Source organism: Dendropsophus ebraccatus, chromosome 9, assembly GCF_027789765.1.
Source record: "Dendropsophus ebraccatus isolate aDenEbr1 chromosome 9, aDenEbr1.pat, whole genome shotgun sequence".
NCBI lineage: Eukaryota > Metazoa > Chordata > Amphibia > Anura > Hylidae > Dendropsophus > Dendropsophus ebraccatus.
In genome coordinates, this window is record NC_091462.1 from 120,880,777 (window position 1) to 120,904,587 (window position 23,811).

At 51.6% G+C, this 23,811-nt stretch overlaps 1 protein-coding gene across 1 annotated transcript in view; it reads right to left on the reverse strand.

The window, feature by feature from the left end:
- Window positions 1–23,811, reverse strand: part of SRCAP (Snf2 related CREBBP activator protein) — an 87,156-nt gene that overhangs the window by 44,380 nt on the left and 18,965 nt on the right. The window contains exons 9-14 of the mRNA XM_069984765.1: window positions 23,512–23,601; window positions 23,170–23,277; window positions 22,780–22,967; window positions 22,482–22,659; window positions 22,253–22,389; window positions 21,883–22,052 (exon numbers count right to left, since the gene is read on the reverse strand). Of these exons, the coding sequence (XP_069840866.1) occupies window positions 21,883–22,052; window positions 22,253–22,389; window positions 22,482–22,659; window positions 22,780–22,967; window positions 23,170–23,277; window positions 23,512–23,601 (871 nt within the window). The remainder of the gene's footprint in view (window positions 1–21,882; window positions 22,053–22,252; window positions 22,390–22,481; window positions 22,660–22,779; window positions 22,968–23,169; window positions 23,278–23,511; window positions 23,602–23,811) is intronic.

Here is a 23,811-nt window from a genome sequence, read left to right on the forward strand (position 1 = left end):
GTGAGGGGGTATGGTATGGTGTAGTGAGGGGGTATGGTATGGTGTAGTGAGGGGGTATGGTATGGTGTAGTGAGGGGGTATGGTATGGTGTAGTGAGGGGGTATGGTATGGTGTAGTGAGGGGGTATGGTATGGTGTAGTGAGGGGGTATGGTATGGTGTAGTGAGGGGGTATGGTATGGTGTAGTGAGGGGGTATGGTATGGTGTAGTGAGGGGGTATGGTATGGTGTAGTGAGGGGGTATGGTATGGTGTAGTGAGGGGGTATGGTATGGTGTAGTGAGGGGGTATGGTATGGTGTAGTGAAGGGGTATGGTATGGTGTAGTGAGGGGGTATGGTATGGTGTAGTGAAGGGGTATGGTATGGTGTAGTGAGGGGGTATGGTATGGTGTAGTGAGGGGGTATGGTATGGTGTAGTGAGGGGGTATGGTATGGTGTAGTGAGGGGGTATGGTATGGTGTAGTGAGGGGGTATGGTATGGTGTAGTGAGGGGGTATGGTATGGTGTAGTGAGGGGGTATGGTATGGTGTAGTGAGGGGGTATGGTATGGTGTAGTGAGGGGGTATGGTATGGTGTAGTGAGGGGGTATGGTGTAGTGACGGGGTATGGTGTAGTGACGGGGTATGGTATGGTGTAGTGATGGGGTATGGTATGGTGTAGTGACGGGGGTATGGTATGGTGTAGTGAGGGGGTATGGTGTAGTGACGGGGGTATGGTATGGTGTAGTGAGGGGGGTATGGTGTGGTGTAGTGAGGGGGTATGGTATGGTGTAGTGAGGGGGTATGGTATGGTGTAGTGACGGGGGTATGGTATGGTGTAGTGAGGGGGGTATGGTGTGGTGTAGTGAGGGGGTATGGTATGGTGTAGTGAGGGGGTATGGTATGGTGTAGTGAGGGGGTATGGTATGGTGTACTACCATGAACGCGCACATTTTGCCGTACATCACCCAGATGCTTTAAAAAACTTGGTCAGAAAATGCAGCCCATAGGCGCTCTTAGGAAAGCGATATCCAAAGGCTCGGACACTGGTGAAAATGGAAAGAAGGTTAGAAGCCTTTCCAAATTGACAGACGGCTGAACTGTTAATGTTGGGCTTTGATTATGGCTTTCCTGTGCCTGAGTCTGCGGGTTGCACATTGGTTGGCAATCTTAGTTCGGTTATGTTTAAACCGTTGTAAGTTAATAATAAGTTGTTGTTTGAACTTAGGGAGGGTCGGATTGAGGGCCCTTTTCCTGTCCGCCGTTCCCTAATTTTAAAGTGGTATTCCCCCCCCAAAATTTTTTGCATTAATACGTTGCCCACCCGTAGCTTTCCGTCTTTCAAATATAAAGTTATGGATTCTGCACAGTTTTGCTGTTATCCAGATGCGTTCACCGCCACGAATTGCATAGAATCATCAGCTCTCAGTCCACCCTGCTCCTGGCCCCCACCCTCCGAGACGGCATCACGTGTCCTACATCTCTTCAATGGGCCGGGTTAGCGCTTCTAACCCGGCCAATCTGAAGTGAGGGAGGACACAGTGACAGCTGCTGCTGTTGTTGTTCACTGTCTCCCTCTCTGACAGCAAGCCCCCCCACCCCCACTGTGTGCTCCCCCCGGAGCTTTACCGCCCCGTACCCTGTGTCCGTCACACCCCCCCCCCCCCCCCCCCCCCCCCCCCCCCGCAGCTCACCCGATAGCAGCTGCTGTGAATGCAGCTCTCCCCAGTACAGGCCGCAGCCACCCTCCATCGCAACCCGCCCCTCCCCCATGACAGCTGGGGCACAACTAGAGCTCCCAGCATGCTCAGCATCCATGCATGCTGGGAATTATAGTTGTGCACGAGCCGGGGTGCAGATATGCCAGCAGCACTGCGGGCTCCCTTCCTTTGCCAGCCCCGCATTCCGCCCACAGCCCCCCGCAATCCCCCAATTTCGGACGGCAACCCCCTCCCCCCATCACGGATGCCCCCCCATCTCCGACAGCACCTCCCTTCTCCCAGCATGCTCAACCTCCGTTCATGCTGGGCATTATAGTTGTGCAGAAGTCGGGGTGCAGATATGCCAGCTGCACTGCGGGCTCCCTTCCTTCGCCCGCTTTGCATCGTGTCCGATGGCCACAACTCCCCGCATCTCGGACGGCAAACCCCCCCCCCCCGCATCTGAGACAGCACACCACGCCGCCCCCATCCCCACCCCCGGCGCATCTCGGACATAAAACCCCTCCCCCGCACCCCCACCCCCCCCGCAACTCGGACGGCTAACCCCCCCCCCCCCCCCCCCCCAGTTTCAGACGGCAAACCCCTCCTCCCCCCCAATATCCCGCATCTCGGACGGCATACCCCCCCCCCTCATCTCGAATGGAATCCCCCCCTTGCCCCATTATCCCAGACAGCACCCCTTGCAACTGACAATTGGCAAGACCCCCGCGAATCACATGCTCAATCACAGCAATCAACTCTACCACGCCGCTCATTCACCTCTGCCACGCCGCTCATTCAACTGTGCTAAATCTTGTGGATATCAGCTCTGCTACATCATGGACCAATCAGGCATAAGCATTGCATGATGGGAGATGTAGTATTCTGGCCAGCGCCATGTTGGATATAGATCGGCTTTTCAAAAAACTCACTATAGAACGGAAGCCGCTAGAAAGATGGGAGACGGCTCAAAATTCTCAGGGGGACTTGGTGAGTACGATCAGCTAGGTTTGGGAGCATTTTATTTTTTTAAGGTTTCTCTCTTATGTTTGATACCAAAAAAGGAGCCTTATAAGTTTAGACCGATTTATAATCCGTCTTATCCCAAGGGTGGTTCCCTAAATGATTCTATCGATAAGTCGTTGGTGTCAGTTCGTTGTAATTCCTTTGAGGATGCCCTGGATTTGGTGCGCTCTTGCGGTCGCAATACCTGGTTATCCAAAACTGGTATAGAATCAGCTATCCGCCTTTTGCGGATATGTCCTAATGGTTACAATTCTTTGGGATTCGTATGGCGTGACCAATCTTATTTTGATAAAGTAGTATCAAAGGTAGAAAAAAACGGATTGCACTCACCCGGCTATGCAGTGTAAATGTCCGGCTTTATTAAGGCGTGTGAGGAGCGGAGAGATGAAGGTCGAATTTATTTTGATAAAGTGCTGCCAATGGGTTTTAGCATGTCATGTTTTTATTTCGGATCTTTTTCTTGTTTCTTGGAATGGGCACTTAGAGTATACTGGTTTTTCTACTTGCTGTCATTATCTTGATGATTTTCTGTTTGTAGGATGGGCTCACACGGATAAATACGAACAGTTTGTTTCCTTTTATGCAGATTTGTGATTTTGGGGTTCCATTGGCTACTAGTTTGCCTTGCACGAAGACCGAATATTTAGGTATCGTGAAAGATGGTGTTAAGATTTTGTTTTACCGGAAGCTAAGATTACAAAAATTTGTGGCTTGTTGTCATCCTTTCTACTGAAGAAAAGTTACATTGAGACAATGGCAGAGGTTGCTTGATAACCTGGTTTTTGCCATTCGGGTTATTTTGATGGGAAAAATCTTTGTACACAAAGGGTAATTGTCACAATATTCCCATATATGTCTTACTTCCTCTCTTAACCCTTTAAGGTCAAAGCCAAATTTCGTGTTTGCGCTTTTGCTTTTGCCACTTTATTTATAAGGCCAGAGCACTTACATTTTTTCACCTAGAGACCCATATGAGCCCTTATTCTTTGCGACACCAATTGTACTTCGCAATGAGACTTTATTTTCCCATAAAATATGCTGCGAAACCGTAAAAAAAATTATTTGCGCTGTCAAATAAAAAAATCAAAAAAAAAAAAAAAAATCGAGAAGTACATGGAACCAGACACGTTACCCGCTATCAGGCAGTGTAGTACTCTGAGCAGAACCCTCTGCTACATGGTGTCAGGAGCAGGACACGGGACCAGACACGTTACCTCTTTCCAGGCAGTGTATCTGGGCTCTGAGCAGAACCCTCTGCTACACGGTGTCACGGTAAGTACACGGAACCAGACAGCTGTCAACAAGGCGGTGTATCTGTGCTCTGAGCAGAACCCTTTGGTACATGGTTTCACAACCAGGAGAACCCTCTGCTACATGGTTGGTCATACAGGTCATGGGACCAGACATCACCCATTGCCAGTCGTTGTTCCTGTGTTACTCAGAGCTTCCCCCTCTGCTACAGGATGTCACAAGCACAACACATGTCCTGTCATTCACATCACCAATTAGCAGGCAGTGCTTCAGACCTGCCTCTCATCTTCATGACAGATTCCTTTACTACATGATGTCACAGACATAGAACTGGACACGTTACCCCCCTCCCAGGTGGTGGTACAAGGTTATTCAGAGCTCTGCCCTTTGCTGCATGATATGGCTCCAACTACATTACCTGTAGTTCGGTGTGCACAGATTGTGGTATTCTGTTACACAATGTAATACACCACCTTCAGGTCCACTCACTATACTGGTGATGCTAGGCATTTCTCATAGCCAATTCTTGTTTACATTGGGACACAGTCCTGATCTCTTCCCTGCTCCCAGAGCACACACCGGCTTCTGTTTACATGTCTACCAGGCACAGAACCTGTTTCCAGTCCAGGTATATGTATCTCTTAAATGCCGGTCCTCAGTTACTTACTGCTTGCAGCTAGTATGCTCGTGTTACCCTATATTACCTTTCATCCTCATAGGACGCCCATGATCTGTGCCTGTCGCATCAGGGGATCATCATAGGGTAACTTGTTACTACACCATGTTGTCTTCTGTATGTTTCCACTAGCAAGTCTCATTACCTGCTCTCGGGCAGTGTAACCTTGGTGTATTCCTCTCGGCCGGTATCCTTTCTAAAGCCCGAGCATCCTGCTACGTGTCCCACTACACAAGGTGCAGAACCCCCTGCTTTACCTGCCCCCGGACTGTCATACTCTGGTCCTCTGAGTGGCCGGCAGCATACAGGTTCAGTCACTATTTCATCCTGGTACTGTCAGGGTGGTTTTTCTGTCCTTCATCTGGCATAACTACCATGTTTTGGCATTTGTCTCGCTGGCTGTTCCCCAGTAGTATGGCTTAGTAACAGTAGTAGTGTTGTATTGCTTAGACCCGCCCCCTCTGCTATACTGTGGATGGTCCTCAGCGAGGTTTGGTCTTATCTTCGCATGGTGCTCTACTTCAGGAAGCTGTCCTTGGTCAGCACCAGCCACATTGCCTCTTCTCTTTGATCTGGGTGAAGTGAGGCCTCTCAGTTCCTCAGGTGAAACAGTAAAGGGTTTCTTCTACCCCTGGTGTATGTAGGACATCGACTGCCTACATGACTCTCAGTGCTGCTTTAGGACTTCTCCTTAGGACTTCTGCATCTGCCTATGGCCAACATGGCAAGTATTTAGTCTTCTCTCTCTTAGGCAGCTGCAGTCTCACAGGGTAAGGATTCTCTACAGTCCTAAGCATAGGTGGATGGTCACTTTGTGGTATACCTTTTCCAAGTGTCCTTGCTTGGCCATATGGACTATGAAGCATTGTTCTCAGTTCAGGGATTTGCAGTGCTCCCGCATACACAGTTACTCCTACGCTCTGGAGTAGCACACTGTTGTGCATGACCCCCTATCCTAGGTTTGGTTTTTTACCACTCAGTCAGGAATTCTTCAAGCAGTCCTTTCCTCCTCTGTGAGGATGGAATATTTAGTATAATAAGTATCTTACAGTCCTCCAGAGGACTGTTATTCCGAAATTGCTTCTTCCGACAGGCGAGTGTGGGTTTTCGGCCCTCATTAGCCTCTACGAGCACTCCTGCTTGACTTGCTTGCCCTTGGTCTGCTTGTTGACCGGCCATGCTCTCCAGACGGGACTCCCGGTCTCCCTCCCTTATCTTGTCTCTATGAGAAGACGCTCAGTCTTTTTCTCCTTCATTTGACACCTTAGGCCTCTATGCGCCATAAAACACTTTCCAGTCTCTCCCGTCATGGTTGTATTTGCCTTTTTTCTGTTCTACCTCAGAGTAAGTCCCTGCCGCCTGTAGTCGCCTACTTGGCTGGGCGTCTCCTTTTTTCCCCCACATCTAGCCTACTAGTTCTGTTGAACTCAATGTTACATCATGTTGCTGGCTTCCAGGATTGCCACAACCCACTGTCTGCTGTGCAGCACGTTGTTCCAGGGACTAGACCCGCTTTCCTTTGCCGCAGACCTGTAGGGGTTTTCTCTGATGCATTCAGCATCATCCCTTGCTCTATTCCTAGTTGATGGTTGTGTTGGGCTATTCTGAGCCTTCTCACCAAGCTCCTTGTCTAGCAGTTATCTTTCCAACCACATGGACTGCTTTTGGACGTCCCATGGTATCTGTGTCCCCCAATAAGACGCATGAGAAAAGAGGATTTTTTACTCACCGTAAAATCTCTTTCTCGTAGTCTTCATTGGGGGACACAGCACCCACCCATTTTCTTTTGGGTTTTTCCTCGGTATGGTAGTTTACTCCATTTTGGTTTTATTCCTACTTTACCTGTTCTTGAGTTCTCCTACTGCTCTGGTACAAACTGATTTACCTCAGTGCCTGTGGGCGGGTATATCCTGCTCAGGAGTCGTCACTTCCTTTGTTTCTTTCTTAGCGTCAGCGCCTCCTAGTGGCAGCAGCCTATACCCATGGTATCTGTGTCCCCCAATGAAGACTACGAGAAAGATTTTACGGTGAGTAAAAAATTGCTCCATTCCCCGGCTTATAGCGCTTTTATCCTTTGGTCTATGTGGCTGTGTCAGGTGTCATTTTTTGCGCCATGATGTGTTCTTTCTATCGGTACCTTGATTGCCAATATACAACTTTTTGATCACTTATAAAATTTTTTCTGGATTTGATGCGACCAAAAATGCGCAATTTTGCCGCCGTTTACTGTGCAAGAACAGGAATGTGATAAAATAGTTTGGGCGATTACGCACGTGGCGATACCAAACATGTTTATTTATATTTATAAAATGGGAAAAGGAGGGCGATTTAGACCTTTATTACGGGAGGGGATTTTTTATTAATAAAAAAACATTTTTTACTTTACTGCAGGCCACAGCAATCTATTGCCGAGCTGGGATCAGTGTAATTGCGACGCTGAGGCCCGACACAGGAAGGACGGATCCACTAGACACCAGGGATATGCAGAGCAATGCCTCTAAATGCAGCTGTCAGGTTTGACAGCTGCATTTAGAGGCTTAATTAGCCGCCGCAGCAACAGGACCCGTGCCGGCTAAGAGAGGCGCTCCTCGGCTGCAGATATCAGCCGGGAGCAGCGGCTTTCAGAGCAGGGTCCCAGCGGGACCCCTCTCTGAACTCCCCCCCCCGCGGCACCATGAGGTATCAGATACATCATGGGTCGCTAAGGGGTTAAAGGGGTAGTGCGGCAGTAAACAATTATTGACAGAATAACACACATTACAAAGTTATAAAACTTTGTAATGTATGTTGTGTCTGTGAATGGCCCCCTTCCCCGTGTCCCCCACCCCCACCCGTGTACCCGGAAGTGTGGTGCGCTATACATACCTGTCACGTGCCGACTCGTCTCCGATCTTCAGTCAGCGATGTCGTCTTCGGACGGCCGGGCCGAATCCCTCCGTCCGTCCTGAGTGCCGGACGCCCTCTTCAGCGTCATCAGATGCTCAGCCGCGATTGGCTGAGCACAGTTTGGCTCAGCCAATCGCGGCTGAGCAGCCAATGACGCGGCAGAGAGCGGCCGGCACTCAGGACGGACGGAGGGATTCGGCCGAAGACGACATCGCAGACTGAAGATCGGAGACGAGTCGGCATGTGACAGGTATGTATAGCGCACCACACTTCCGGGTACACGGCTGGGGTTGGTGGGACACGGGGAAGGGGGCCATTCACAGACATAACATACATTACAAAGTTGTACAACTTTGTAATGTGTGTTATTCTGTCAATAATTGTTTACCGCCGCACTACCCCTTTAAAGACGATTTAAGGTTGTGGCAAAAGTTTGTCACAGTTTAATGGGCGTGCAGTTTGGCAAGAGGATTTTGTGGAGGCTGATGCTTTGGGTCTTTGCACGGACGCGGCAGGTAGCTGTGGTTTTGGGAATTGGATTGTATTGGAACACACACTGGTGTGCGTCCAGATGGCATGACACATGGGTTGAGGCTGGTGTGGTGACTAATATAGTGCTCTTGGAATGGTTTCCTGTGGTGGTAGCTCTTGAACTTTGGGGTGAGTTTTTTCGTAACAAACATATTCTGGTGAATGTGGACAACCGCGGAGCTATGTTTGCTATTAACTGTCTTTCATCCAAATTTGTTATGGGGGTTAAGTTGTTGAGACATTTAGTTTTGCTAGATTTTCAGTTGGACATTTGGTTGAAAGCAAAATATGTTCCTGGTGAATGTAATGTAATTGCGGATGCATTGTCTCTCCTACAGTTTTTCTGGTTCCAGTCGCTGGTGCCAGATGCGGCTCAAGAGGGGCCAACCTGTCCACCAGAACTGTGGACTTTGATATGGGACTAATATGTGAGATCCTTAGGAAGGCTCTCTCCGTTGCTACTTGGACGTCGTATGCGACTGCCTGGCTTAGATGGTGTAAATTTTGTCATGAGCGGGTGTTGTCATCGTTTTCTGCAACACCGGTAAATGTTAAATGGTTTTCTCTGAATTACTGTTACATGGGGTGTCCTATTCAGATATTCTGAAAATTGTATCAAGAGTGTCTTCTTATCAACGTTGGTTAGGGGCTGCTCCGATGGCTGTCTCTTTTGTTGTCAAACAAGTCTTAAAAGGTGGCACGGTACACGGGAGGGAGAGGGCGGCATAATACTCTATAAGAGGATCAAGAAATCCTGAAGACAATTTCAGATGGTTTCCTGAAGGTAAAAACTGATCACTGTCAGGAAATCCTGATGCTTCCCTTCCTGAAGCCTTTTGAGGCCTCCTGATCAGGAATTCCTTACAGTGTAAACTGACACGGTGGTGTGAATGGGGCCTTATTGTTCTTTTCAACTGAGGCAAAATCTTTCACTAGAGCATTCCAGTAGCTTCTGACTGATGATACTGGAGAACCTGAGATGGAGGAAGATCCCACTGATGAACGAATTTCTCCCATAGAATAATTTCCCCAACAGACTAGTCCAAGAGATCCCCTACCAATCGGATACCTTTGCTCACCTGTTGTGTTATATCTCAGCCCCAGGACAGGACGCTGGTCACACTACGCTCACCTGTTGTGTTATATCTCAGCCCCAGGACAGGACGCTGGTCACACTACTCTCACCTGTTGTGTTATATCTCAGCCCCAGGACAGGACGCTGGTCACACTACTCTCACCTGTTGTATCTCAGCCCCAGGACAGGACTCTGGTCACACTACTCTCACCTGTTATATCTCAGCCCCAGGACAGGACTCTGGTCACACTACTCTCACCTGTTGTATCTCAGCCCCAGGACAGGACGCTGGTCACACTACTCTCACCTGTTGTGTTATATCTCAGCCCCAGGACAGGACGCTGGTCACACTACTCTCACCTGTTATATCTCAGCCCCAGGACAGGACGCTGGTCACACTACTCTCACCTGTAATATCTCAGCCCCAGGACAGGACGCTGGTCACACTACTCTCACCTGTAATATCTCAGCCCCAGGACAGGACGCTGGTCACACTACTCTCACCTGTTGTGTTATATCTCAGCCCCAGGACAGGGCGCTGGTCACACTACTCTCACCTGTTGTATCTCAGCCCCAAGACAGGACGCTGGTCACACTACTCTCACCTGTTGTGTTATATCTCAGCCCCAGGACAGGACTCTGGTCACACTACTCTCACCTGTTGTATCTCAGCCCCAGGACAGGACGCTGGTCACACTACTCTCACCTGTTGTGTTATATCTCAGCCCCAGGACAGGACGCTGGTCACACTACTCTCACCTGTAATATCTCAGCCCCAGGACAGGACTCTGGTCACACTACTCTCACCTGTTGTATCTCAGCCCCAGGACAGGACGCTGGTCACACTACTCTCACCTGTTGTGTTATATCTCAGCCCCAGGACAGGACGCTGGTCACACTACTCTCACCTGTTGTGTTATATTTCAGCCCCAGGACAGGACGCTGGTCACAATACTCTCACCTGTTGTATCTCAGCCCCAGGACAGGACGCTGGTCACACTACTCTCACCTGTTATATCTCAGCCCCAGGACAGGACGCTGGTCACACTACTCTCACCTGTAATATCTCAGCCCCAGGACAGGACGCTGGTCACACTACTCTCACCTGTTGTATCTCAGCCCCAGGACAGGACGCTGGTCACACTACTCTCACCTGTAATATCTCAGCCCCAGGACAGGACGCTGGTCACACTACTCTCACCTGTTGTGTTATATCTCAGCCCCAGGACAGGACGCTGGTCACACTACTCTCACCTGTTGTATCTCAGCCCCAGGACAGGACACTGGTCACACTACTCTCACCTGTTGTGTTATATCTCAGCCCCAGGACAGGACTCTGGTCACACTACTCTCACCTGTTGTGTTATATCTCAGCCCCAGGACAGGACGCTGGTCACACTACTCTCACCTGTTATATCTCAGCCCCAGGACAGGACGCTGGTCACACTACGCTCACCTGTTGTGTTATATCTCAGCCCCAGGACAGGAGGCTGGTCACACTACTCTCACCTGTTGTATCTCAGCCCCAGGACAGGACGCTGGTCACACTACTCTCACCTGTTGTGTTATATCTCAGCCCCAGGACAGGACGCTGGTCACACTACTCTCACCTGTTGTGTTATATCTCAGCCCCAGGACAGGACGCTGGTCACACTACTCTCACCTGTTGTGTTATATTTCAGCCCCAGGACAGGACGCTGGTCACACTACTCTCACCTGTTGTGTTATATTTCAGCCCCAGGACAGGACGCTGGTCACACTACTCTCACCTGTTGTGTTATATCTCAGCCCCAGGACAGGACGCTGGTCACACTACTCTCTCCTGTTGTGTTGTATCTCAGCCCCAGGACAGGACGCTGGTCACACTACTCTCACCTGTTGTATCTCAGCCCCAGGACAGGACGCTGGTCACACTACGCTCACCTGTTGTGTTATATCTCAGCCCCAGGACAGGACGCTGGTCACACTACTCTCTCCTGTTGTGTTATATTTCAGCCCCAGGACAGGACGCTGGTCACACTACTCTCACCTGTAATATCTCAGCCCCAGGACAGGACGCTGGTCACACTACTCTCTCCTGTTGTATCTCAGCCCCAGGACAGGACGCTGGTCACACTACTCTCACCTGTTGTGTTATATTTCAGCCCCAGGACAGGACGCTGGTCACACTACTCTCACCTGTTATATCTCAGCCCCAGGACAGGACGCTGGTCACACTACTCTCACCTGTAATATCTCAGCCCCAGGACAGGACGCTGGTCACACTACTCTCACCTGTTGTGTTATATCTCAGCCCCAGGACAGGACTCTGGTCACACTACTCTCTCCTGTTGTGTTATATTTCAGCCCCAGGACAGGACGCTGGTCACACTACGCTCACCTGTTGTGTTATATCTCAGCCCCAGGATAGGACGCTGGTCACACTACTCTCACCTGTTGTGTTATATCTCAGCCCCAGGACAGGACGCTGGTCACACTACTCTCACCTGTTTGTTATATCTTCAGCCCCAGGACAGGGACGCTGGTCACACTACTCTCACCTGTTGTGTTATATTTCAGCCCCAGGACAGGACGCTGGTCACACTACTCTCACCTGTTGTGTTATATTTCAGCCCCAGGACAGGACGCTGGTCACACTACTCTCACCTGTTGTGTTATATTTCAGCCCCAGGACAGGAACGCTGGTCACACTACTCTCACCTGTTGTTATATCTCAGACCCAGGACAGGACGCTGGTCACACTACTCTCACCTGTTGTATCTCAGCCCCAGGACAGGACGCTGGGTCACACTACTCTCACCTGTTGTGTTATTCTCAGCCCCAGGACAGGACGCTGGTCACACTAACTCTCACCTGTTGTGTTATATCTCAGCCCCAGGAGCAGGACGCTGGTCACACTACTCTCACCTGTTGTGTTATTCTCAGCCCCAGGACAGGACGCTGGTCACACTACTCTCACCTGTTGTTATATCTCAGCCCCAGGACAGGACGCTGGTCACACTACTCTCACCTGTTGTGTTATATCTCAGCCCCAGGACAGGACGCTGGTCACACTACTCTCACCTGTTTGTATCTCAGCCCCAGGACAGGACGCTGGTCACACTACTCTCACCTGTTGTGTTATATCTCAGCCCCAGGACAGGACGCTGGTCACACTACTCTCACCTGTGTTAGTATCTCAGCCCCAGGACAGGACGCTGGTCACACTACTCTCACCTGTTGTGTTATATCTCAGCCCCAGGACAGGACGCTGGTCACACTACTCTCACCTGTTGTGTTATATCTCAGCCCCAGGACAGGACGCTGGTCCACACTACTCTCACCTGTTGTGTTATATCTCAGCCCCAGGATAGGACGCTGGTCACAACTACTCTCACCTGTTTATTCATCAGCCCCAGGACAGGACGCTGGTCACACTACTCTCACCTGTAATATCTCAGCCCCAGGAAAGGACGCTGGTCACACTACTCTCACCTGTTGTAATTCTCAGCCCCAGGACAGGACGCTGGTCACACTACTCTCACCTGTTGTATCTCAGCCCCAGGACAGGACGCTGGTCACACTACTGCTCACCTGTTTGTGTTATATCTCAGCCCCAGGGACAGGACGCTGGTCACACTACGCTCCACTGTTGTGTTATATCTCAGCCCCAGGACAGGACCTGGTCACACTACTCTCACCTGTTGTGTTATATCTCAGCCCCAGGACAGGACGCTGGTCACACTACTCTCACCTGTTATATCTCAGCCCCAGGACAGGACGCTGGTCACACTACTCTCACCTGTTGTGTTATATCTCAGCCCCAGGATAGGACGCTGGTCACACTACTCTCACCTGTTATATCTCAGCCCCAGGACAGGACGCTGGTCACACTACTCTCACCTGTTGTATCTCAGCCCCAGGACAGGACGCTGGTCACACTACTCTCACCTGTTGTATCTCAGCCCCAGGACAGGACGCTGGTCACACTACTCTCACCTGTTGTGTTATATCTCAGCCCCAGGACAGGACGCTGGTCACACTACGCTCACCTGTTGTGTTATATCTCAGCCCCAGGACAGGACGCTGGTCACACTACTCTCACCTGTTGTGTTATATCTCAGCCCCAGGACAGGACGCTGGTCACACTACTCTCACCTGTTATATCTCAGCCCCAGGACAGGACGCTGGTCACACTACTCTCACCTGTTGTGTTATATCTCAGCCCCAGGACAGGACGCTGGTCACACTACTCTCACCTGTTGTGTTATATCTCAGCCCCAGGACAGGACGCTGGTCACACTACTCTCACCTGTTGTGTTATATTTCAGCCCCAGGACAGGACGCTGGTCACACTACTCTCACCTGTTGTATCTCAGCCCCAGGACAGGACGCTGGTCACACTACTCTCACCTGTAATATCTCAGCCCCAGGACAGGACTCTGGTCACACTACTCTCACCTGTTGTATCTCAGCCCCAGGACAGGACGCTGGTCACACTACTCTCACCTGTTGTGTTATATTTCAGCCCCAGGACAGGACGCTGGTCACACTACTCTCACCTGTAATATCTCAGCCCCAGGACAGGACGCTGGTCACACTACGCTCACCTGTTGTGTTATATCTCAGCCCCAGGATAGGACGCTGGTCACACTACTCTCACCTGTTGTGTTATATCTCAGCCCCAGGACAGGACACTGGTCACACTACTCTCACCTGTTGTGTTATATCTCAGCCCCAGGACAGGACGCTGGTCACACTACTCTCACCTGTTGTATCTCAGCCCCAGGACAGGACGCTGGTCACACTACTCTCACCTGTAATATCTCAGCCCCAGGACAGGACGCTGGTCACACAACTCTCACCTGTTGTATCTCAGCCCCAGGACAGGACGCTGGTCACACTACTCTCACCTGTTGTATCTCAGCCCCAGGACAGGACGCTGGTCACACTACTCTCACCTGTAATATCTCAGCCCCAGGATAGGACGCTGGTCACACTACTCTCACCTGTTATATCTCAGCCCCAGGACAGGACGCTGGTCACACTACTCTCACCTGTTGTATCTCAGCCCCAGGACAGGACGCTGGTCACACTACTCTCACCTGTTGTGTTATATCTCAGCCCCAGGATAGGACGCTGGTCACACTACTCTCACCTGTTATATCTCAGCCCCAGGACAGGACGCTGGTCACACTACTCTCACCTGTTGTATCTCAGCCCCAGGACAGGACGCTGGTCACACTACTCTCACCTGTTGTATCTCAGCCCCAGGACAGGACGCTGGTCACACTACTCTCACCTGTTGTGTTATATCTCAGCCCCAGGACAGGACGCTGGTCACACTACTCTCACCTGTTGTATCTCAGCCCCAGGACAGGACGCTGGTCACACTACTCTCACCTGTTGTGTTATATCTCAGCCCCAGGACAGGACGCTGGTCACACTACTCTCACCTGTTGTGTTATATCTCAGCCCCAGGACAGGACGCTGGTCACACTACTCTCACCTGTTGTATCTCAGCCCCAGGACAGGACGCTGGTCACACTACTCTCACCTGTTATATCTCAGCCCCAGGACAGGACGCTGGTCACACTACTCTCACCTGTAATATCTCAGCCCCAGGACAGGAGGCTGGTCACACTACTCTCACCTGTTGTGTTATATCTCAGCCCCAGGACAGGACGCTGGTCACACTACTCTCACCTGTTGTATCTCAGCCCCAGGACAGGACGCTGGTCACACTACGCTCACCTGTTGTGTTATATCTCAGCCCCAGGACAGGACGCTGGTCACACTACTCTCACCTGTTGTATCTCAGCCCCAGGACAGGACACTGGTCACACTACTCTCACCTGTTATATCTCAGCCCCAGGACAGGACGCTGGTCACACTACTCTCACCTGTTGTATTTCAGCCCCAGGACAGGACGCTGGTCACACTACTCTCACCTGTTGTGTTATATCTCAGCCCCAGGATAGGACGCTGGTCACACTACTCTCACCTGTTGTATCTCAGCCCCAGGACAGGACGCTGGTCACACTACTCTCACCTGTTGTGTTATATCTCAGCCCCAGGACAGGACGCTGGTCACACTACTCTCACCTGTTGTGTTATATCTCAGCCCCAGGACAGGACGCTGGTCACACTACTCTCACCTGTTGTGTTATATCTCAGCCCCAGGACAGGACGCTGGTCACACTACTCTCACCTGTTGTGTTATATCTCAGCCCCAGGACAGGACGCTGGTCACACTACTCTCACCTGTTGTGTTATATCTCCGCCCCAGGACAGGACGCTGGTCACACTACTCTCACCTGTTGTGTTATATTTCAGCCCCAGGACAGGACGCTGGTCACACTACTCTCACCTGTTGTGTTATATCTCAGCCCCAGGACAGGACGCTGGTCACACTACTCTCACCTGTTGTGTTATATCTCAGCCCCAGGACAGGACGCTGGTCACACTACTCTCACCTGTTGTGTTATATCTCAGCCCCAGGACAGGACGCTGGTCACACTACTCTCACCTGTTGTGTTATATCTCAGCCCCAGGACAGGACGCTGGTCACACTACTCTCACCTGTTGTGTTGTATCTCAGCCCCAGGATAGGACGCTGGTCACACTACTCTCACCTGTTGTGTTATATCTCAGCCCCAGGACAGGACGCTGGTCACACTACTCTCTCCTGTTGTGTTGTATCTCAGCCCCAGGACAGGACGCTGGTCACACTACTCTCACCTGTTGTGTTATATCTCAGCCCCAGGACAGGACGCTGGTCACACTACTCTCACCTGTTGTGTTATATCTCAGCCCCAGGATAGGACGCTGGTCACACTACTCTCACCTGTTGTGTTATATCTCAGCCCCAGGATAGGACGCTGGTCACACTACTCTCACCTGTTATATCTCAGCCCCAGGACAGGACGCTGGTCACACTACTCTCACCTGTTGTATCTCAGCCCCAGGACAGGACGCTGGTCACACTACTCTCACCTGTTGTATCTCAGCCCCAGGACAGGACGCTGGTCACACTACTCTCACCTGTTGTGTTATATCTCAGCCCCAGGACAGGACGCTGGTCACACTACGCTCACCTGTTGTGTTATATCTCAGCCCCAGGACAGGACGCTGGTCACACTACTCTCACCTGTTGTGTTATATCTCAGCCCCAGGACAGGAGGCTGGTCACACTACTCTCACCTGTTGTGTTATATCTCAGCCCCAGGACAGGACGCTGGTCACACTACTCTCACCTGTTGTGTTATATCTCAGCCCCAGGACAGGACGCTGGTCACACTACTCTCACCTGTTGTGTTATATCTCAGCCCCAGGATAGGACGCTGGTCACACTACTCTCACCTGTTATATCTCAGCCCCAGGACAGGACGCTGGTCACACTACTCTCACCTGTTGTATCTCAGCCCCAGGACAGGACGCTGGTCACACTACTCTCACCTGTTGTATCTCAGCCCCAGGACAGGACGCTGGTCACACTACTCTCACCTGTTGTGTTATATCTCAGCCCCAGGACAGGACGCTGGTCACACTACGCTCACCTGTTGTGTTATATCTCAGCCCCAGGACAGGACGCTGGTCACACTACTCTCACCTGTTGTGTTATATCTCAGCCCCAGGACAGGACGCTGGTCACACTACTCTCACCTGTTATATCTCAGCCCCAGGACAGGACGCTGGTCACACTACTCTCACCTGTTGTGTTATATCTCAGCCCCAGGATAGGACGCTGGTCACACTACTCTCACCTGTTATATCTCAGCCCCAGGACAGGACGCTGGTCACACTACTCTCACCTGTTGTATCTCAGCCCCAGGACAGGACGCTGGTCACACTACTCTCACCTGTTATATCTCAGCCCCAGGACAGGACGCTGGTCACACTACTCTCACCTGTTGTGTTATATCTCAGCCCCAGGACAGGACGCTGGTCACACTACGCTCACCTGTTGTGTTATATCTCAGCCCCAGGACAGGACGCTGGTCACACTACTCTCACCTGTTGTGTTATATCTCAGCCCCAGGACAGGACGCTGGTCACACTACTCTCACCTGTTATATCTCAGCCCCAGGACAGGACGCTGGTCACACTACTCTCACCTGTTGTGTTATATCTCAGCCCCAGGACAGGACGCTGGTCACACTACTCTCACCTGTTGTGTTATATCTCAGCCCCAGGACAGGACGCTGGTCACACTACTCTCACCTGTTGTGTTATATTTCAGCCCCAGGACAGGACGCTGGTCACACTACTCTCACCTGTTGTATCTCAGCCCCAGGACAGGACGCTGGTCACACTACTCTCACCTGTAATATCTCAGCCCCAGGACAGGACTCTGGTCACACTACTCTCACCTGTTGTATCTCAGCCCCAGGACAGGACGCTGGTCACACTACTCTCACCTGTAATATCTCAGCCCCAGGACAGGACGCTGGTCACACTACGCTCACCTGTTGTGTTATATCTCAGCCCCAGGATAGGACGCTGGTCACACTACTCTCACCTGTTGTGTTATATCTCAGCCCCAGGACAGGACGCTGGTCACACTACTCTCACCTGTTGTGTTATATCTCAGCCCCAGGACAGGACGCTGGTCACACTACTCTCACCTGTTGTATCTCAGCCCCAGGACAGGACGCTGGTCACACTACTCTCACCTGTAATATCTCAGCCCCAGGACAGGACGCTGGTCACACTACTCTCACCTGTTGTATCTCAGCCCCAGGACAGGACGCTGGTCACACTACTCTCACCTGTTGTATCTCAGCCCCAGGACAGGACGCTGGTCACACTACTCTCACCTGTAATATCTCAGCCCCAGGATAGGACGCTGGTCACACTACTCTCACCTGTTATATCTCAGCCCCAGGACAGGACGCTGGTCACACTACTCTCACCTGTTGTATCTCAGCCCCAGGACAGGACGCTGGTCACACTACTCTCACCTGTTGTGTTATATCTCAGCCCCAGGATAGGACGCTGGTCACACTACTCTCACCTGTTATATCTCAGCCCCAGGACAGGACGCTGGTCACACTACTCTCACCTGTTGTATCTCAGCCCCAGGACAGGACGCTGGTCACTCTACTCTCACCTGTTGTATCTCTGCCCCAGGACAGGACGCTGGTCACACTACTCTCACCTGTTGTGTTATATCTCAGCCCCAGGACAGGACGCTGGTCACACTACTCTCACCTGTTGTATCTCAGCCCCAGGACAGGACGCTGGTCACACTTACTCCTCAAACTCTGTTGTGTGTTATATCTCAGTCCCCAGGAACAGGAACGTCTTGGTCCACCACTAACTCTCACCTGGTGGGGTTATATTTGCAGCCCTTCCCAACCCTCCGAGCCAGGAACAGGCCGCTGGTCAAACTACCTTCTCATCACCTGTTGTATCCTCAGTCGCCCAGGACAGGACGCTGGGGTCCACACTTACTCTCAATCCTGTTATAAATGCTCAAGCCCCAGGGACAGGACACGCTGTCACGACTACTTCCTCACCTGTAAGATACTCAGCCCCAGGACAGGAGGCTGGTCACACTACATCTCACAAATACTCTCACCTGTTTGGTATCTCCTGCCCCAGGACAGGACGCTGGTCACAACTAACTCCTCAACCTGTTGTTGTTATATCGTCAGGCCCCAGGACAGGAAAACGCTGGTCACACCTACTCTCACCTGTTGTAAAATCGACAGCCACCAGGGACAGGACGCTGGGGCACACTACGCTCACCTGTTGTGTTATAATATCTCAGCCCCCAGGACAGGACGCTGGTTCACACTACTCTCACCTGTTGTTATCTCAGCCCCAGGACAGGACACTGGTCACACTACTCTCACCTGTTATATCTCAGCCCCAGGACAGGACGCTGGTCACACTACTCTCACCTGTTGTATTTCAGCCCCAGGACAGGACGCTGGTCACACTACTCTCACCTGTTGTGTTATATCTCAGCCCCAGATAGGACGCTGGTCACACTACTCTCACCTGTTGTATCTCAGCCCCAGGACAGGACGCTGGTCACACTACTCTCACTGTTGTGTTATATCTCAGCCCCAGGACAGGACGCTGGTCACACTACTCTCACCTGTTGTGTTATATCTCAGCCCCAGGACAGGACGCTGGTCACACTACTCTCACCTGTTGTGTTATATCTCAGCCCCAGGACAGGACGCTGGTCACACTACTCTCACCTGTTGTGTTATATCTCAGCCCCAGGACAGGACGCTGGTCACACTACTCTCACCTGTTGTGTTATATCTCCGCCCCAGGACAGGACGCTGGTCACACTACTCTCACCTGTTGTGTTATATTTCAGCCCCAGGACAGGAGGCTGGTCACACTACTCTCACCTGTTGTATCTCAGCCCCAGGACAGGACGCTGGTCACACTACTCTCACCTGTTATATCTCAGCCCCAGGACAGGACTCTGGTCACACTACTCTCACCTGTTGTATCTCAGCCCCAGGACAGGACGCTGGTCACACTACTCTCACCTGTTGTGTTATATCTCAGCCCCAGGACAGGACGCTGGTCACACTACTCTCACCTGTTGTATCTCAGCCCCAGGACAGGACGCTGGTCACACTACTCTCACCTGTAATATCTCAGCCCCAGGACAGGACGCTGGTCACACTACTCTCACCTGTTGTGTTATATCTCAGCCCCAGGACAGGACGCTGGTCACACTACTCTCACCTGTTATATCTCAGCCCCAGGACAGGAGGCTGGTCACACTACTCTCACCTGTTGTATCTCAGCCCCAGGACAGGACGCTGGTCACACTACTCTCACCTGTTATATCTCAGCCCCAGGACAGGACGCTGGTCACACTACTCTCACCTGTAATATCTCAGCCCCAGGACAGGACGCTGGTCACACTACGCTCACCTGTTATATCTCAGCCCCAGGACAGGACGCTGGTCACACTACTCTCACCTGTTGTGTTATATCTCAGCCCCAGGACAGGACGCTGGTCACACTACTCTCACCTGTAATATCTCAGCCCCAGGACAGGACGCTGGTCACACTACGCTCACCTGTTATATCTCAGCCCCAGGACAGGACGCTGGTCACACTACTCTCACCTGTTGTGTTATATCTCAGCCCCAGGACAGGACGCTGGTCACACTACTCTCACCTGTTGTATCTCAGCCCCAGGACAGGACACTGGTCACACTACTCTCACCTGTTGTGTTATATCTCAGCCCCAGGACAGGACGCTGGTCACACTACTCTCACCTGTTATATCTCAGCCCCAGGACAGGACGCTGGTCACACTACTCTCACCTGTAATATCTCAGCCCCAGGACAGGACGCTGGTCACACTACTCTCACCTGTTATATCTCAGCCCCAGGACAGGACTCTGGTCACACTACTCTCACCTGTTGTATCTCAGCCCCAGGACAGGACACTGGTCACACTACTCTCACCTGTTGTGTTATATTTCAGCCCCAGGACAGGACGCTGGTCACACTACTCTCACCTGTTGTATCTCAGCCCCAGGACAGGACGCTGGTCACGCTACTCTCACCTGTTGTATCTCAGCCCCAGGACAGGACGCTGGTCACACTACTCTCACCTGTTATATCTCAGCCCCAGGACAGGACGCTGGTCACACTACTCTCACCTGTTATATCTCAGCCCCAGGACAGGACTCTGGTCACACTACTCTCACCTGTTGTATCTCAGCCCCAGGACAGGACACTGGTCACACTACTCTCACCTGTTGTGTTATATTTCAGCCCCAGGACAGGACGCTGGTCACAATACTCTCACCTGTTGTATCTCAGCCCCAGGACAGGACGCTGGTCACACTACTCTCACCTGTTATATCTCAGCCCCAGGACAGGACGCTGGTCACACTACTCTCACCTGTTGTGTTATATCTCAGCCCCAGGACAGGACGCTGGTCACACTACTCTCACCTGTTGTATCTCAGCCCCAGGACAGGACACTGGTCACACTACTCTCACCTGTTGTGTTATATCTCCGCCCCAGGACAGGACGCTGGTCACACTACTCTCACCTGTTGTGTTATATTTCAGCCCCAGGACAGGACGCTGGTCACACTACTCTCACCTGTAATATTTCAGCCCCAGGACAGGACGCTGGTCACACTACTCTCACCTGTTGTGTTATATCTCAGCCCCAGGACAGGACGCTGGTCACACTACTCTCACCTGTTGTGTTATATCTCAGCCCCAGGACAGGACGCTGGTCACACTACTCTCACCTGTTGTGTTATATCTCAGCCCCAGGACAGGACGCTGGTCACAATACTCTCACCTGTTGTGTTATATTTCAGCCCCAGGACAGGACGCTGGTCACACTACTCTCACCTGTTGTGTTATATCTCAGCCCCAGGACAGGACGCTGGTCACACTACTCTCACCTGTTGTGTTATATCTCAGCCCCAGGACAGGACGCTGGTCACACTACTCTCACCTGTTGTGTTATATCTCAGCCCCAGGACAGGACGCTGGTCACACTACTCTCACCTGTTGTGTTATATCTCAGCCCCAGGACAGGACTCTGGTCACACTACTCTCACCTGTAATATCTCAGCCCCAGGACAGGACGCTGGTCACACTACTCTCATCTGTTGTGTTATATTTCAGCCCCAGGACAGGACGCTGGTCACACTACTCTCACCTGTTGTGTTATATCTCAGCCCCAGGACAGGACGCTGGTCACACTACTCTCACCTGTTGTGTTATATCTCAGCCCCAGGACAGGACGCTGGTCACACTACGCTCACCTGTTGAAATTCAGGAGACTCTGCCAGCGCTGGGATTTGAAGTTCTTGATGTTTTGAGCCTCATCCAGGATCAGATACTTCCAGTTCTTTCTGCGGAAAGCCTGATGATCTTGTAAAACAAGCTTGTAAGAGGTGATGCACACATGGAAAGCGTTCGCCTTCGTCCACCCCTAATACGGAGACCAAAAAAGTGAGTGCTGGTACCAAAGTGCACAGACGCTACCCCCAGACAGGCCCCGTCATTGCACAACCTGATTTCCCCTTCTCCCCCCCCGGGCCCACAACACAACACCATAAACCCAATCCCCACCTCAGCGGGCCCGGTCACCATACACCCAATCCCCAGCGGGCCTTGTCGCCGCACGCATACCTGTCTCTTCTGTTTACGTTCTTTCTGGGAGCCATAATATGTCAGTATTTTAAAACTGGGACACCAGCGCTTCAGCTCCATTTCCCAGTTGAGGATGACGCTGGTGGGAACGATGATCAGATGAGGGCCCCAATTCCCTAGAAGAGACAGGGAAGGGTTAAATCCATGTCTGTGCATGGTGAAAAGTTGATGTGAGCAACGCAACGCTATGCAACAATGCAACACCCACCACGCTCACACGCCAGATGGGCCAGCAGGGAGATGGTCTGAATCGTTTTCCCAAGTCCCATCTCATCTGCCAGAATCCCATTCAGCTTCTTCTCATACATGGTGACCAACCACTCCAGACCGATGTGCTGGTACTCCCGCAGCTCTCCGCGCAGAAGGAACGGGACCGCAGTCTTCACCTACAGAAGGAGGAGGATATTAGTTATAAAGATGATGGTGGTGGTGGTGGTGGGGGGCGGCACAGCATACACAAGGGGTGGTGGCACACTGTTTACTACGGTATTACAGAACAGCGGTACCTGAGTGGTGGCCAATGTATATCCCTTGGGCTGCAGAGACTCGGCCGTGGCTGCGATATCCGTAATCTCTTCCTTCGGCTCGGCGTGTTCACGCTGCGGACAGTCACTGCAGGGGTCACAGTCATCCTGTTTCACCAGAAACTCAACTCCTTCAGATTCACAGTCTGATGAGTCACAATCTGAAGAGTCTGAGAATAGAATAACCATGAGCAAACATTGCCGCCTTCTTCCAGAAACAGCGTCACTCCTGACCTCAGTTTGGGTTATGGAGATCAGTTCTATTTAAGGGAATGGAGCTGAATTGTAATACCACACACATCCTGAGGACAGGGGTGGAGCTGACAGGGGCACCGCCATCTACCTCCAGCCCTTCTCCACAAAGCCACTCACCACAAGACTCCAGATTGGCCAAACTGTCATGCTCACTCAGACTGGCACTCTCCTGAGCTGATGACAGCACAGAGTATTTCAGCAGCAGCTCATCTAAGGACATCTCGCCTGTGAAAATTAAATAATTAGGAAATGTGAAAATGAAATGTGGCCATTTTGTTCAGTCACCTATAAAGCAGCCACTGTATCTGCTGCCTCTGCCAGCCGGGGTCACTGCTCTAACTTGTAGGGAAGCCCTTCTTTACTATAAGCACAAGGCCCCTATATTATCATACGCCATGTAACAAAGGGGCCTACTGTGAGTTACAGCCCCTGGCCCACCCTGGAGGGTATCACACCTACCTTCTCTGGCCAGCTGGGAGAGCTCTTCAGCATGATCCTGCTGTCCCGCCATCTCCTCCTCTGCTGCAATGGTGTCCTCCTCATCCTCAGCTGCACCAACAGAACACATACAGGAACGTTAGAGGAGGCAGGGCGCCCCGACCCATATGGGAACGTTAGAGGAGGCAGGGCGCCCCGACCCATATGGGAACGTTAGAGGCGGCAATCAGCAGCCATGTTTACCAGGCCACTGGCATATATACCAACCATACCACCAGTATAAGAGAAGGAGGGGGATGGCACAAGCTGGTGACGAATGCT